The 15,389-nt window shown below is 37.5% G+C and overlaps 1 protein-coding gene and 1 long non-coding RNA gene across 8 annotated transcripts in view; both read left to right on the forward strand.

The window, feature by feature from the left end:
• The window catches only part of RHOBTB1 (Rho related BTB domain containing 1), a 49,834-nt gene extending 39,147 nt beyond the window's left edge, over window positions 1-10,687 (forward strand). For all 5 annotated transcript variants that reach the window (XM_042818072.1, XM_042818070.1, XM_042818073.1 and 2 more), the window contains 6 exons: window positions 860-1,827; window positions 2,240-2,358; window positions 4,819-4,969; window positions 6,594-6,682; window positions 7,816-7,921; window positions 8,401-10,687. In XM_042818072.1, the coding sequence (XP_042674006.1) occupies window positions 860-1,827; window positions 2,240-2,358; window positions 4,819-4,969; window positions 6,594-6,682; window positions 7,816-7,921; window positions 8,401-8,570 (1,603 nt within the window). In that variant the 3' untranslated portion in view covers window positions 8,571-10,687. The remainder of the gene's footprint in view (window positions 1-859; window positions 1,828-2,239; window positions 2,359-4,818; window positions 4,970-6,593; window positions 6,683-7,815; window positions 7,922-8,400) is intronic.
• A 949-nt stretch (window positions 10,688-11,636) lies between these two features.
• LOC122159972 overlaps window positions 11,637-15,389 on the forward strand; it is a 28,744-nt gene continuing 24,991 nt past the window's right edge. For 2 of the 3 annotated variants that reach the window (XR_006168719.1, XR_006168717.1), the window contains exon 1: window positions 11,637-11,792. This is a non-coding gene — a long non-coding RNA (uncharacterized LOC122159972). Of the gene's footprint in view, window positions 11,793-14,537; window positions 14,670-15,389 lie in introns of all 3 variants that reach the window. The other variant, XR_006168718.1, reaches the window with a different exon arrangement.

A 15,389-nucleotide genomic window follows, 5' to 3' on the forward strand; every position in this document is an offset into this window, starting at 1 on the left:
TGAATTAGGACTCTGCATGTCTAGCACACACTTTGCCACCTGAGCTGATTATTAGCTGGCAACAACAGCGAACTGTAGTCTGGAACATGTTACATCTGTGCCAGGTTGTGTCTGTCCAGAATGGTATGCAGTGTTGAGGTCATATCTTCTGGATATTTCTGTTGGGAAACTGGATCCCAGCCCAGATTTTTTTCTGATTTGCTGTATCATGTACTAAAGCTGCTCTGGAAATTTATGAGATCCTACAGAATGCTTCTGAACCCAAACCAGGGCCTATCTCTTCATGTGTTTATTCTGTACAATTTTGTCAAAGGCTACTATGATTTTCTTAAAAAAGCGTAAGCCTGAGAAATATTTCTCTCTTTGTATTTAGCTGTATTTGAGGCGTTTCTCTGTCATTTTCTGTCTGACATCTCTGTCTGACAGTTTCCCATTGAGATTGAAGGATGAATACAAAAAAAGATGCTGGTTGAACAGCCAAGTAGAAGAGGATTTGGGGAGGCTTTTTTTTAAACAGAGTTCTGAAGCATCCTTTCAGCTCTTCCTGCTGTAAATTTTTCATCAATAGAGAGAGAACTTGCTCCATCTTGTGAAAATGATTTTGTGTATGTTTTTAGTAGCATAGTTACTATAAAGACATCACCGAACTTGAGCAGAACTACATGTGTTATTCTAATACTCTCTGGTATAGTGGTTGTAGATTCCCAAAGGGTTTTGTGCACTTATTTTTATGCTATGTATTTGTTTGAATTATATTTGTCTCACAATTGGTGCTGTGACATTTTGTAAAAATTTGTGCTTTCTGGAGTAACTCTGAAGTGATCACAGTGTGAAGAGGTCTATTTTTGTTTAACCCTAGGCCAATAAAAAGGGGAGACATTTTGCCACCTGAAAAAGGCAGAGAGGTTGCCAAGGAGCTTGGGATACCGTATTATGAAACCAGTGTATTTGACCAATTTGGAATTAAAGATGTGTTTGACAACGCAATTAGAGCTGCCCTGATCTCCAGAAGACATCTGCAGTTCTGGAAATCTCATTTGAAGAAGGTCCAAAAACCTTTGCTTCAGGCTCCATTCCTACCTCCAAAAGCCCCTCCTCCAGTTATCAAAATTCCTGAATGTCCTGTACCGAGCGTGAACGAAGCTGGCTATTTACTGGACAGCCCTCTGTGTGCAGATGTGATGTTTGTTCTCCAGGAGCAGGACTGCATCTTTGCTCACAAAATTTACCTAGCTACCTCCTCTTCAAAGTTTTATGACCTTTTCTTAATGGAATGTGAGGAAAGTTCAGACTTGGATGAAACACAGTGCAATAAAGAAAATACAAGTAAAGATGTTCTGACAAGTCACCTTGAGACAAATTATGATACTGATGAGATATCCTTGAAATCTGTTGATGTTAAAATTCCTGCACCAGAAAGTACTGATTCTTTGAACATGCTCAAACCCGAACCTGCTGAAACAATTTCTGCAGCAAGATCTCTGTTATCCTGGGGTAAGGGGTTTGTTAGTGTGCATAAGGAAATGCAAATGAATCCTGTCTCAAATAGGATGTGTCCTGTAACTGTGGTAAAAATGGATTCCTCTGTGCAGGCTGGACCTTTCAAAACTGTTCTGCAGTTTTTATACACAGGGCAACTGGATGAAAATGAAAAAGATCTCACAAGACTGGCTCAGATTGCTGAGATCTTGGAAGTATTTGATTTGCGAATGATGGTGGAGAACATTATGAATAAAGAAGCCTTCATGAATCAAGAGATTACTAAAGCATTTCATGTCAGAAAAGCTAATCGGATAAAAGAGTGCCTTTGCAAAGGGACGTTCTCTGGTGAGCAAATACACACTTTAACAGGCAAAGTATTAATTCTCTTACTCATGTTACCGTCTCTTTGCGTACTTCAAAAGCTTACATTGTTCTGAGAGGAGAGAAATGAGAACAAAGTTAGTGTTACTCGTGGCCAGCTTTGTCAGCTTGGGATTCTGCAGTTTAACTTCTTCAGATCTATACGGAAGCTTTTAAATAAGTGGCTGAACTTTCCCAAGTGTTGAACAGCCAGCATCTCCCTTTTAAGCGAGGCTTTAAGGTTTTATTTTTACTTAACTGTGCAAAACCCTAGGGTTATCTTGGAGTAGAGAGAGCAGTTCTTGCTTAACAATGTGTAATTGATACGTGCATTCTTGAGGCACTTTCACTTTAAGCACAGACTTGCAGCACGCCTGTTTCTTTGTTCCTATGGCAGATGTGACATTTAAATTGGATGATGGAACCATAAATGCCCACAAGCCACTACTGATCTGTAGCTGTGAATGGATGTCCGCAATGTTTGGAGGATCATTTATCGAAAGCTTGAACAGTGAGGTATTTGTCCACATTTTAATAGTGTTTGGTGGATATTGGGCAATGGAAGCATCATTCTGTAGCTACTTGAGTGGTTACAGTAATCCCTGGAAAGATTCTTTCTTTTTTCCATGAAGAAAATTACAGTGCCTAGGAGGATGTCATAATTTCTGCAAGTCATGAGACTTCCTCAAAATGTGCTCAGAACCTAAAATCCTATTTAAAATACTTTATATTGAAATAATTAAATATGAATGTCTAATTTCTTTCAAATAAATTTTAAAGATGTGTGAATATGTATTTATTCAAGTAAAAACATTTTGAAGAATACTTGGGTCAGGAGACATTGATCTAAAGGAAAAAATACAAAAATACAAAAAAGACATTGATTTAAAGGAAAAAATATTTTAAAAATTAGAGTATTAAACTAGAAATGGGAGCTGGCTTCACAGTACTTTGGCAGGAAGCTAAACTGTAATTCTCTACTGTGTTGTCTTATTCTCCTGAGTAAAATAGCTATAGAGTATAAAAGATCTCAAAGCTTTGAATTAAGATTATTTACTAGAAACTGTATATTTTCAGATGTATTCATGGTCTATTTTTTGAGTTCTAAATGCTCCGCTAGCATTTTTTTCCATGTGTCTTACTGTATCTAGAATTTTATTTGAGTTTTGTTGGTTCTTGTTATAATTTTCTTCGTCCATTCTATCATGAAACTCTTATGAAGAGTTCAGGTATTTTGTATTTAATATTTTGGAAGGTTTTGTTCTACTTAGATTTTTCTTGTTTTTTCTAATATAGCTGTAAACAATTCCTTGCCTAGAGGCATGCTGTATGAGTAGTTCATTTAAAAAGAAAACAAAACAACATAGTTTGATTGTAGTAAGCAATATTTGGCAATGAAGAATACACATTTATTTTCTACCTATTTTTAGTCATAAACTTAAGTTTTAGCTCTTCTTTTGCATTCAAAATATTTAGCTTCCGCTTTGTAGAGTTTAAAGTGTTCAGTAATTGCAAGTTTTTAAGTACATGTAGATAGGAATTTAATTTTCTTCTCCAACTGGTTTACAAAAACAAAATTACCTACTTTTCAGTTATTACTTTTCTGTACTTGAGGCACAGCATTCAATAAATTCATTCACTGAATTTACTGTTCTCTGCATTAACAAAATATGTTAATAATGAATGAGTTTTACAATTAGCTCTTACTTGGAGAACTGAACATTTCCCAGAGCATCTGATACGCATAAGAGTATGTTTTAGCTATAACAAATCTGAGTTTGAATCCCACCCATCCAGCTGACTGAAAAATTTCCAAGCCCCCAAAGTTAACTGCTAGCCACGTGACAATGATTAATTCAGTTCTAGCAGGAATTACGTACTGAGTGCTTTCAAGCAGTCAGATTAAGTTATGTTTAATTCCTCGCCATATTTTTATTATTATTTTCTACTGTGCCATTCCATTTTTTTACTAAAAGATTTTCAGAACACCACAGTGCATTCTTCAGTGCCAGCATTTATTGAGTCGTGCAGACATGAATTACAAACTGCTGATTAGAGAGATCAGCTAGCTTGGGCTAGCACCTAGCACAACCTCGAGACCCACAAGAATCAGTTCTACTGTGGGAGAACGACCACGTATGCAAACTGCAGTTGAGATACTACAATGATAGGTTACAGTGAAATTTTCTATTTCTCCTTCCTCTTCTTTTAAGGTAGTTCCATGGTGACAAGGATTTAGGGTTGTGCTGGTGAAAAATTAAATAGCATTTGTCTCAGTATAGGGAGTTTCATGGCACAGTAGTTATGCTGATGTATATGTGTGGCAGAAAAGGTTTGCCTCGTTTCTTCAGTTCTCAGTCCTTTCCCAACTGTCATTTACTTGGATAATTTGGCTATTTTGAAACAAACTGAGAAGGTTTGGGGTTTTTTTGTTGGTTTGGGGTTTTTTGTTTTTGTTTGTGTGTGTGTGTGTGTATAGTTTGTTTTTTTCTGATTTGGCGATTATACCTTGTTTTGTTGGTTGGCTGATTACTTGCTTGCTTATCCTTTGGTTTCTGTTATTCTCAGATTTCCTAGAATATCCCTTGCTAGTAACAGATAGATTGTATTCCTTAAGAAATCTACTGAGAGAGTTTTGGCATGGGAAGTGCTCAGCTTCTAACAAAGCTGTCCATTTGCAGGCTAGAAAGCATTGTGCAGATTCACTGTTTGATGTAGAGCCAATTCCAGTAAATTGGTAGAATTTTCTGTATTTAAGCTGACAAAAGGTCTGACTCTGGAGGTAAACTTGCCAGTTGGCAGCTTATTGAACTTTAATGGCAAATTCCTTTTTTGAAAAAAATAATTTCCTTGTATTTCTAAGATGACTTGAGAAAAAGGGACCATCCAGCAAAGTGGCAAAAGTGATACATGACCCTTATATTAAAAATCCTCAATTATTGGAGTTTTTGTGTTTTTTTAATATGTCTTTTCCAGGTAGTTCTGCCCAACATAAACAAGACTTCCATGCAAGCTGTTTTAGATTACTTGTACACCAAACAATTATCCTCCACTCAAGAACTGGACATACTTGAGTTAATCGCATTGGCAAATAGGTTCTGCCTTCCTCACCTGGTTGCTCTAGCAGGTAAGGACCTGTGACCATGTCCAATGCAGTGTCTTCTGCAACAGTTTAAACATGTCTTAATGATTTTGGAACGCACAGGATTGTTTCATATCAAAGATGATATTCTTTTTTCCATGAAAGGAAAATTATAGTACGACTTCATGTTTTCTCTTATGAAAATGTACTTGTCTTCCTCATGCCTTTTTTAGTTTTGTGCAAAACCAGCTCGTTGAAGCATTTTGTGCTTTAAAAATGCGAAGAGTAAACCTTCTCTTTAGCCTTGATGCAATATCTATGGTTTATAGTATCCATTCTGTAGTTAATAATTTACCTGAAAACAGGATGGACCCTGAACTTTTTGTTATGTAATAGATAAAGTGCTCCATTATAAATTTCTGTTCAAAGAGGGTAACTGAACCGATTTAAAAATTATCACAATGTTCATGAGTTTTTTAGAAATACTGTATCTCTTTTCACTGCCCAGGTGGGAGTTGGATATTTTGGTATACACAGGGGTATTCAATCTTCAGTTCACTATGAAACTCATCTACCATATATTTAGAGAAAAATGACAGAATAGGTTACTATTCTGGTTTTAAAATTAAGTCTATTCATGCCCCAGACCTCTAGGATATGTTTTTCTTTGTGTGTAACTTGATATTATTATGAAGACGTGGCCAAGGCCAAAACTGTCAGAGATGCTTGAAGCAAAGATTACACGGGTTAATAGGAAAAAAAATGTTGCAAATTCTAACCACGTACCAAATCCTAGCTCTCTTGCAATTGTGCATCAGGAATGCATATCTTGTCTACATTGGTTGTGACAGAACAAGTCTTTATTGCCTGATAATTCTTATAAGTAGTTGAAGCATAAGCATACATTTACTATTAAGAATATTTTGTTCTATTTAATTCTTGTTGAAATAATTTTGAGCCCAAAGGCTTTTGCCAGCAGCTTAATCCGGAAGAGCCAAATCAGCTCACTTCCCAGTAAACACTCCAGCCTCTAAAATGTTTATGCCTCTAGGAAGGGGTGAAGGAGAATCTCCTGAAGTACCTTTCAGTGGTGAGCCCACATTTAGATCTGCAGAAGTAACTAATCTGAGAGGGCCTGAAGTGAATTTTTCTTTATTACTGCTGTCAGTATGCTACTGCCAAAACCTTGCCTATTGTTTTTGTACTACCCAAAAAAGACAGCCGATGTATTTTTCTAATTTATATTGAAGTTTGCACCTATCCATTCTGCCAGAAGGAGACAGGTGGCTGCTGAATTTTGTACTTCTATGAGTGATTAATAGTTGCTCATTTTCTGTAAGAAAGAGATAACAATTACATGTGAAAACAGAAATGAATTATTTCAATTGAGGCAAAGAGGCAAATACTGGTATGGACTGTCCTTTACTGTAGCAATAGAGTTCACAGGAGTGATGCAGAATCTTCAGCCATAGCTGTGAAGGCCAGAATTTGACTTTACTCAGATTTGAAGTTGCTGAGGCTACCTAAGTGAATATGCCACTTACACAATGCTAGAGCTAACACTGGAAGGAGGAAGAACGTGGCTTCTTGGATCTTTGTTACTGCTGGATGATCTGACCTTGAGATGTGACTGTTTCCCATATGAGTAATGGGTTTTCTCCTGTAACAGAGCAGCATGCAGTACAAGAGCTGACCAAGGCCTCCATGAGTGGCGTTGCAATAGATGGGGATGTACTGTCCTGTTTAGAATTGGCTCAGGTTAGTGCACACTGTTCTTTAAAGATACTCTTGCCAACTGTAGCACTTGTTTTAGCTCTCTTTGTTCTGACTATTACACTTAAGAAACTCAAAGTCCTTAGTTCTGAGAGCAACTGACAATAAAACTGACTCTTATTTTCTATTGTAAAGAAGGTTTTTACGTTAGTTCAGAGATGAAATATCTATGAAAGTAAACTGGAGGTAGTTTTGTTTCAAATACAAGTTTTAATTTTTCTTGATCATTGAGCTTCCAAGCTCTTTATTTTCATGGCTGTGTTGTAATATAATGGAGCAGTTTAGCAATGGTAACTCATTCTTGGGTTCCTCTCTGTTTAGTTCCAGTAGATATTTAGATCTGCAGTGTAGCAGCAAAAGTTTTTATATTTTTAAACTTAATGCCTAGACTAGCTACTCAGAGCCAGTCTTCTGATAGTTCAGAGCATGTACAAATATTACTTCTTCTTGTTCAGACATATTTCAATGTTTGCTGAGTCCCAGAAACCAAGACTGAACCCTTTTCAAGAGAAGGGCAGCTTACTTAATTTTATGAAGGGTGTTTTTTGTTTCCTTGCTTGAAGACAGAATTAGGAAGTTTTAACTGCTGTTAGGATATCCTCACTGCCTTGTACATGCAACTGCAATGTGTTTGTAACCTGAGGTCATAGTAGACAACTGAAACACATGCAATGAAGGTTGATTTGCATTCTAGCTGTTTCTTCCTTATGACTGTAGGAAGCTTTTACTAGGTGTTGTATTGAGCTTTCGTTAATGCTTGAATTCTATCAGTGAAGCTAGGCTTACAGAAAGTTACTTCAGAACAGGCTTTGTAATAACTCATAGGTACAGACATAAGGGACAGGTCCAGCATGCCTGAGGTTCAGGGGAACTAAATGCTGTGCATACTAAACACCTACTTACAAGCCTTTTGGGGCACCATTTGCTCCAGCAGAGAAGCCTGACAAGGGCTAGAACATCTAGAGGGGAATTCAGCTTCAAAAGCTTCCCTGTGCTCTTGTGAGAGTGCTGCCAGATACAATTCACTGGGGAATCACACTAGCTTTGGTTCTTAGTTGGGACTGCAGAATGAACAATAACCTCAGTAAACTGAATAAGCTTCTTGTTTTTCTTTACAGTTTCACAACGCTAACCAGCTGGCAGCTTGGTGCTTGCACTACATCTGCACCAATTACAACAGTGTTTGCTCCAAATTCCGCAAGGAGATCAAAGCCAAATCTTCAGGTATGGGCAACACTTCTCCATTTTCATGAGGCCACTCCTTCTTTCTCTCCTTCTAGTCCATTCAACACATAGATAGCTCAGCTGTGAGACTGAAGTCTGCACAATTACATGTAGCATTCTTACATTCTTCTAATCTATAAAGAAGGGTCATAGTCATTAGCCTGATTCCTAGGCAAACATGTTGCTCTTTACCTATTTCAGAGATGCTAAAAGGAAAAGTTATTTACTGGTGTCACAGTTAAAGATAGGCTCTATAAAGGTCTTGCATTTTTACACTTTAGTGGTCTGAGAATTCTCGCATGTGGCTGCTTTCAGATTCTTTTCACTGTAAGTACATCAGGAAATTAGGGGAATTTCTGATAAGCTAGCTAACACAGAGACTGGATAAATGATTAGTTGTGTAGCTTTCTGCAAACAAGGCATTTTTTGGGATCTGTGTAATTTACTGGCTGGTTTGTGCTTTGTTTCTTTTTAATCAGATAATCAAGAATATTTTGAGAGGCATCGCTGGCCACCTGTGTGGTATTTAAAAGAAGAAGATCACTACCAACGAGTTAAGAAAGAAAGAGAAAAGGAAGATTTTGCACTAAATAAACACCATTCAAGGCGGAAGTGGTGCTTCTGGAATTCCTCTGCTGTAGTTGCCTGAACAGAACACATAACTGGAAATTCATAGCCAGTGTCAGAAGTTAGTCTTATTGTTAGAAATAAGATGTTTTCAGGAAACTTTGTTCCATATCTGTGCATTTATTACTGCTAGGGTCAAAAGCACAAGCCCACTGAAAGTGAGCCTGGAACAGCTCCTCAAAGTCCTATGTATATTTTTGGCTAATAAGAAGACAAATGTCTACCATTATTACCTTTCTTTTTATATAAAAAATAATAATAGAGCATTAATGTTTCAATCTCCAATTGGGAAATATTTTTATACTGTCTAGTGTATTTTGTTCAGATAAAATTGTGGATTATCATTTTATTTTACAGACCACAAAACCATGTAGCAGCTTTGTATTAGATTTTAACTATTTTTACTATACGAGTACAGTGAAATAGACAATCCTCAGTCATCAGAAACAGCTTTTAGAGTCTAATCTCTCAATCGCATAAAAAGTCACCTTAGGAAAAAAAAAATCAAGATGCCTAGTATAAATGTTGGTTTTGTTATTTTTTTAAAACTAAGTACTGTGCATTTGGTAATATAATTAGATGGGTATTTCTCCTTTCTAAAGTAAAAAGTTAGAATAAGGTCCAATAACTGCAAGATACGGAGTGCTTGATCTTTGCTCAGCTGAATAATAGGCAATATAATTACCTGTTCAACTGCAGGCAAATGTATTTCTAATATTTGCCCTGTAAGTGCAAATAATTATGACTATGTGAGCCATGTGAAATCTAGTGGTTCTAAGCATTCAGAGGTTTTAAGCGTCTAGATCAAAGAGGATGTTTCTAAAACCATTTAGAAGGGCTTATTAATTTATATCTTTATAAGTATGGATCTGAATAGAGAAAGCAGTTATACTGCTTGCATTTGAAGTACTGCACAGCAGTTACCTTGTTCATTGTGATCTTAACCATGCAGCCATTCCTCATGCCGAATTCCATTTTACTTCAGTGCAAGCAAATGAAAGGGCTGCAAAACCAACTAAGTTATCCAGTATTATAACCTTTCGTAAGTGAAGAATGATCTTCGCACACTATCACTGCATTTTAATCTAAAGTGTTTTGTAGCTTTTTCCCTGGTAGAACTCAAAGTGGTAGGGTTTGAGTAGGTCATGTATTTCCTCTGGAAATATTCTCAGAAAGCTGGGGGCAAAATAAAGGCAGAAAGGAAGGAATTCCTCAAAAGCAATGTGAGAAAAAAAAAAGCCTCCAGTGTTTTCAGATACGCTGTGTGTTTATGACTTTTTATCACCCATTGCTTTAAAGCTGCGGTGTTATACTAGATTATATAAGAATGAAGCATTTTTAAAAGACCAAAAGTAAAATATATGGATTGTAGAACATACATGTGCAGCCCTGCACAGTGTCTCAGGCACAGTTCTGTAACTAAGTTAGGTATTGTATATTAGGTTTGTTAATATTTTTTGTGCTGGTGTCTCAGCATACCAATGTGAAAAGCTGTTCATGTTTTTATTTTCTGTATTCACAGGTAAGGCAGTGCAGTCAAGCCCCCATGCTGTAGGTCAGGAAAGGCTTTGGACTGAAAGCCATATACACCTCTACTTATTTAGGTTCCAGTTGGAATAATTCTGGGCACATGCTACCACAGGATGGTAGAAGCTGCCTAGCAGGGAAAGAGATGCTGCTCTACAGACTTCTATAAGGCAAGCAAGCAACAGATTCCTATCCCTATAAAGATTCATCACCATACGGTGATAAAGAAGGGCTATAAATGATAGATGCAAACACTGTCTCCTTAATTCTTGGTCAGTGATGATGGAAATTACAGAGAGGAAAGAATGAGAAAAGATGTGTGAAGGCAAAGATGAGATAAGTACCTGTTGTCATAAAACATTAGCCATTTTGAGTAAGTATTACTACTAGGTTTTACACAACCAAAGCTACTGTATGATTGTAATCTTGCCAAACTAATGGATATATAAGTGAACCTGAGGTATATGCAATAAAATCCAGTTGTGCTAGTTATCAGCTACTATAACCAAGTGGCTGGTTCATTTGGTTAATGCTGTCTATGGCCTTTAATCTTGGTGGTTACTTTGTGTTTTTTATTTTGCAAAAAAGTCAATAAAACTGTTTAGTTACAAATGGTCTCTCAGCTTTTTTAAGAAGCTTTCTAAATTCCTGAAAAGTCTGCCATGCTTTTTGGAGCTACTTCTAAGCATTTGACTTCAGTATCATTCAGGGAGATTTACTGAGCTGGTGTTTGCATGACATATTCAGATTTATGGTTGGGAATGTGACAGGGAAGTTCTCTAGTGTTTGTATGTGTCAGGGATGCAGGAACGTTGCTACTTGTCATTTACTGTTCAACAGGATAACAAAAAACCTCCTGCCACTTTTCTGTGTGGTTTCTACTGTTTAATTACCATGATACTACCAAGGGACATGAAACTAATTAGTCAAGACAGACATGGGGAAAAAAATTGCAGGTAAACAGCAGGAAATCCGTAAGGTTTTCAGTATACTTTAAGTTTCCTGCTTTCTCACTACTGAGGTTGTCAGCCTTTGTACAGAATCCCTAATTACCTGTTAGTAGCCTCTCAGCAAAAGTGTCCCCAGCTACAGATATTAACATTGATACTAGTTAGAAAGATGTTGCTTTTCTAGAAGACTGTGGTAAGACAATGAAAAGTACAGCATTTATGATTTTTCTCAAAGCTTTTAGTCAATACAAAGGACGTGGAAAAGTAAATGCATTCAGCACACAACGTACATTTTTTCTAAAGTGCTAATTTATAGGATTGTTAATGTCAGCAATTTGATACTTCTGGAAGCAATTTTTTATTCTTTTGAATTTACCATTAGAAAAGGTAATGATCTCAACACAAAAAGCTGTGACAAAAAATATGAAAATGCTTCTGATTAAACCAGTAGCTTCGAGTCAGAATTGTTGCTTTTCAGGCCTGTTTTGTGTGTGTGTATATATATATGCATACACACATATATAAATATATTTTGAAAGTATAGGTGAAAATACATATATATAGAATCTAGAGAAAGCTGCATAGCTTTTGTTTCTGGAGAGACTCAGCTTATTTCTTAGAAACAGCATTCTTCTGTTTTTTTTTCTAAGACAGCAAGAACTTCTACAAGCAAGATCTGGCCCAGAGTACTTGTATCACAACAAGAGCCAATGTTTGCAGCTTCCCACCTGCATACAGCACACCAGGAGCCAGAAATAAGATACTCTGTGAGTAATAAGAGATTGACCATACTTCAGCTGTAACTCACTAATTTCATTTTCTGAAGATGTAGCTGTCCTTGCCTTTCAGTCAGATAAGGTCTCAAGGTGTGCAAAAGAAAGCACTGAATTAATGGATACATTAAAAAGGATTACCTCATAGAAGAGATGAATCTGAACATAATTTCTGAGCACTGAAAGCATGGTGGTGTTGCCAAAGGAATTAAGAAAGGAGCAGCACTGTAGTTTATTGGCTTAATTCTACATCAACATATCTACAGGAATCCACCAAGTACAGAGCAATTTATACCTTGAAGTGTTTGATCTGTAAAATGTAGGGCTTTCCCTTTGTTGCCATAACAAGCATTCAGAGTCTGTCTAAAGGCATCTTGGTAATCCCTGCTCTGAGGGCCAAGTCTTCCATCTTCTATACTAAATAGGACTAATTTTGGTATCTGAACTCCAGGAAATGGTGAAATATTTCAGTTTTTCCACACTGAGAAGGATTGCAGTTTGGTAGAGAGATTTGCTGACCTTGTCAGATTAAGCCAGTTTTTGTCTACATTTGTTTTTTTTTTTGTTTTTCGTTTTTTTTTTCAAACCCAGGTCAGTCTTTTGTCATCAGATAAGCTGGCATTTATTTGTTCTTATTTGGAGTCCAAGGCACGTACTATGCAGAGATGCCTTAAGGTGTCTTCTTGCCACTCCTGAATCCCCTTAGATTTTTGGTCTGTTAAAATGATATAACAGTATTTGCATGAGTCTGTTTCTCCTGCAGGCAAAATTCCTATTGAAATCAATGAGCTATCCTAAAAGCACACTTTGGGCTCTGAATTGCCACCTAATGAATTTACACATTATCACCTGTCTTTGTTCAAAATCTGCTAACTGAAATTTGCTCTGTGTACTGCACGCAGGATGAAAGCGTGTTAGCAGCAATAATCCCCATCCTGCAGGCTCTGCAACAGGATAACTCATTGTCAGCTAGCATATGCCTTTGCCTTCAGGTAAAAGAATATAACTCGTGTCAAGATTTGCTTTGCATTAGCAGCCAGAGTAGTGAGACTATTGTATATCCTTCTATACAGGGAAACTAAATCCCTCCCTGCTGCTTACATGAAAATCTTGAGCTTTCGGTAGAAATGTGAGAAGTTCTGGGATCAAGGCTAAAGAAGCCTATGAAGAAACTTGAACATGAGATGCACAAGTAACGCTAACGTATCTAAACTCTGAAGAGTGCCCAGTGAGAAGATTAAGATGCGATTCAGAGAGAGCAGTTAACACAGAACAAAGTTGTTATGGCTCCTTTATAATTGTTTGATCTTAGTATCTCATTTGCAAGCAGACACAATCACTGTAACATCCTGCTGGGCTGTTTTACAGTTAGAGATGTGCTCAGTTACAGCTCCTGCATGTCCTATGCACACATTACAGTGAAAACATTATTTTGTATTGCTGATTCATCTCAAATCCGTTCCCATACTGCACTGAAACCTGTCCTTTGGCCTTAGAAAGAGCCCAGTACCACCTGGGATATCTATTTTTGTCTTCTAAAAGATTATTCCAGAACAGCAAGTCCTTACCCCAATATACAAATGATCTCCAGTGGGTCTATGTTATCAGGACAGCACACAGCAAAGTTCTGTGACACCAGGAAGTGGCCTTTTCAGAGATTTCAATGTAGAAAAGTTCATCAGCTTCTGAAAAACACAAAGTCAAGAGGGTGAGTCACAGAAACAAGGGTAACAGCAGTATGACAGCTTTTCAGGTACCATATAAAAATTCTACACTGTGATGGGGGAGATTCCCTGTAGATACCAACACTGAATTTCAGCTTTAGGTCTTCACCATTAGATATTTAGTGATCTGGGTGCCATCCCTTCTGTGTTCTACAGGCCTGAGTAGCTGCACTAGTGGAGCGTCTCCTCCCAGCTCCCATTCTGGCTTCAGTGAAGTTTAGATAAGCAGCCAGTTGATGACACCTCACAAGGAGGATTTTTAATTCTTGACCTTAACATAAAAAAAAAAAAAAAAAAAAAAAAAAAAAAAAAAAAGAAAGAAAAAAAGGTAATTATTTATTCCTCATGGGAACTATTTTAGTTTTAAGCTGAGGCTGTAGAACAAGGATTATGTGGCATTCCTGATACTTGTGCTAAGTCAAAATACCCTCGAGGTTTAAAAAACAAAACACAATTGGCAGCGTCTTAGGAATATATCATTAAATTTACATCTTTGCCGTAAGTATAAGATGGGCATTCTGAGCATATGATGAGATGCAATTCCCTACCACCTTATAAACATTAGCTCACTCTCTTCATATTACAAATGTCATTCATAAGGCTTCTATCCTGGGTTCTCAGTTGGACTTACAGCCCACTTGCAGAGTTTCATGGATCCCCATTCTGATTTGCACGTGCATTTCCAACTGCGGGGTGTCTGGGTTTATTTTTTAGACAATTAAGAAATCTCACATTAAAAAAAAAGACTCCATTAGAAGATCCCTGAGCAGGATCACTCAGGAGCATGAGACTGAATCCTCCCTATTCTTGTGTAGCAAATTCTGCAGGAAGAGCTGCACTAGCTTGCTAGAGGTGTGATGTGGTCACTAGTCCTGCAGTCAGGAAGACACACGGCTCTTTAAATGAGCATCAATCAAATGTAAATTCTTTTACACTCACTATTCATCTGTGGAGAATAGGATTTGTCTCTGCTTTCCATTAGGATTGGGTACAGAACTTTTTCTGCTTCCCTCAGACTCACCTGCTGAGGCAGGTCCTCTCTAGCTCTGTTCCTATTTGATTTCGGCTGGCCAAGGGCAGAAAAGTTGGAGAACGCTGAAGTGATGTCTGACCCACCAGATGAGAGACATCTCTAGAAGTCACTGTGGTGAGTGGAGAACTGGAGGACTCACAGCTGAATATTCTTTTCATTTTCAGATTAGTAATGACAGAAAATGAATAGCAATAGTAACGAGCAATAGAGTCCAGTGTATCTTCTTCTCACAGCTTTTATATCCTGTGGGGAGCTTGTTTGCTGTAGTGACAGCAAGGTTTATTTTGTTGAAACTAATTTTAGATAGGAAGAATAAAAATTGAAAATGCATTAAAAGAAAATTGGGTAACTATCAAAAAGCAATTGGGTAATTAAGGACTTCCTTTCCTTTTTTAGGCATCTCCCAGGTGTTAGACTATGATGAAAGTTTTGAAGATCAGTACTGGGATTGCTGGGCAGACTTGTCCCAAGTCTTAATAGAATAAACTGCCTCTCTTTAGCTGAAAAGAGGGGCAAAAGTGCCTTTGTTAGAGATCACGAAGTGATTCACCATTTACCACATCTTTGCAGTACGCTGCAGTAGGTGATGTTGGTTGGAGCTTGCTGTATGGCTCTGGGAAAGCATTCTGCAGCACTACAGGGAGTAAATGTGTCATATAACTGTACAAGGTGGTTGCAACTTTTACAGCAAGTGCACACATAGGTGTAGCAGTTGATGACCTTGCTGTTCTTATCTAGCTCCATGGCTTTCCCTTTTCTCTAGGAATAAGTACCAAGGAGATGTTCCTCACCCTCCCAGTCCCCTAAATAAAGGGGATTCACTCCAGGGAGATG

Source organism: Centrocercus urophasianus, unplaced genomic scaffold (assembly GCF_019232065.1).
Source record: "Centrocercus urophasianus isolate 14NV4802_14NV808 unplaced genomic scaffold, USGS_Curo_1.0 seq_17, whole genome shotgun sequence".
Classification (NCBI taxonomy): domain Eukaryota; kingdom Metazoa; phylum Chordata; class Aves; order Galliformes; family Phasianidae; genus Centrocercus; species Centrocercus urophasianus.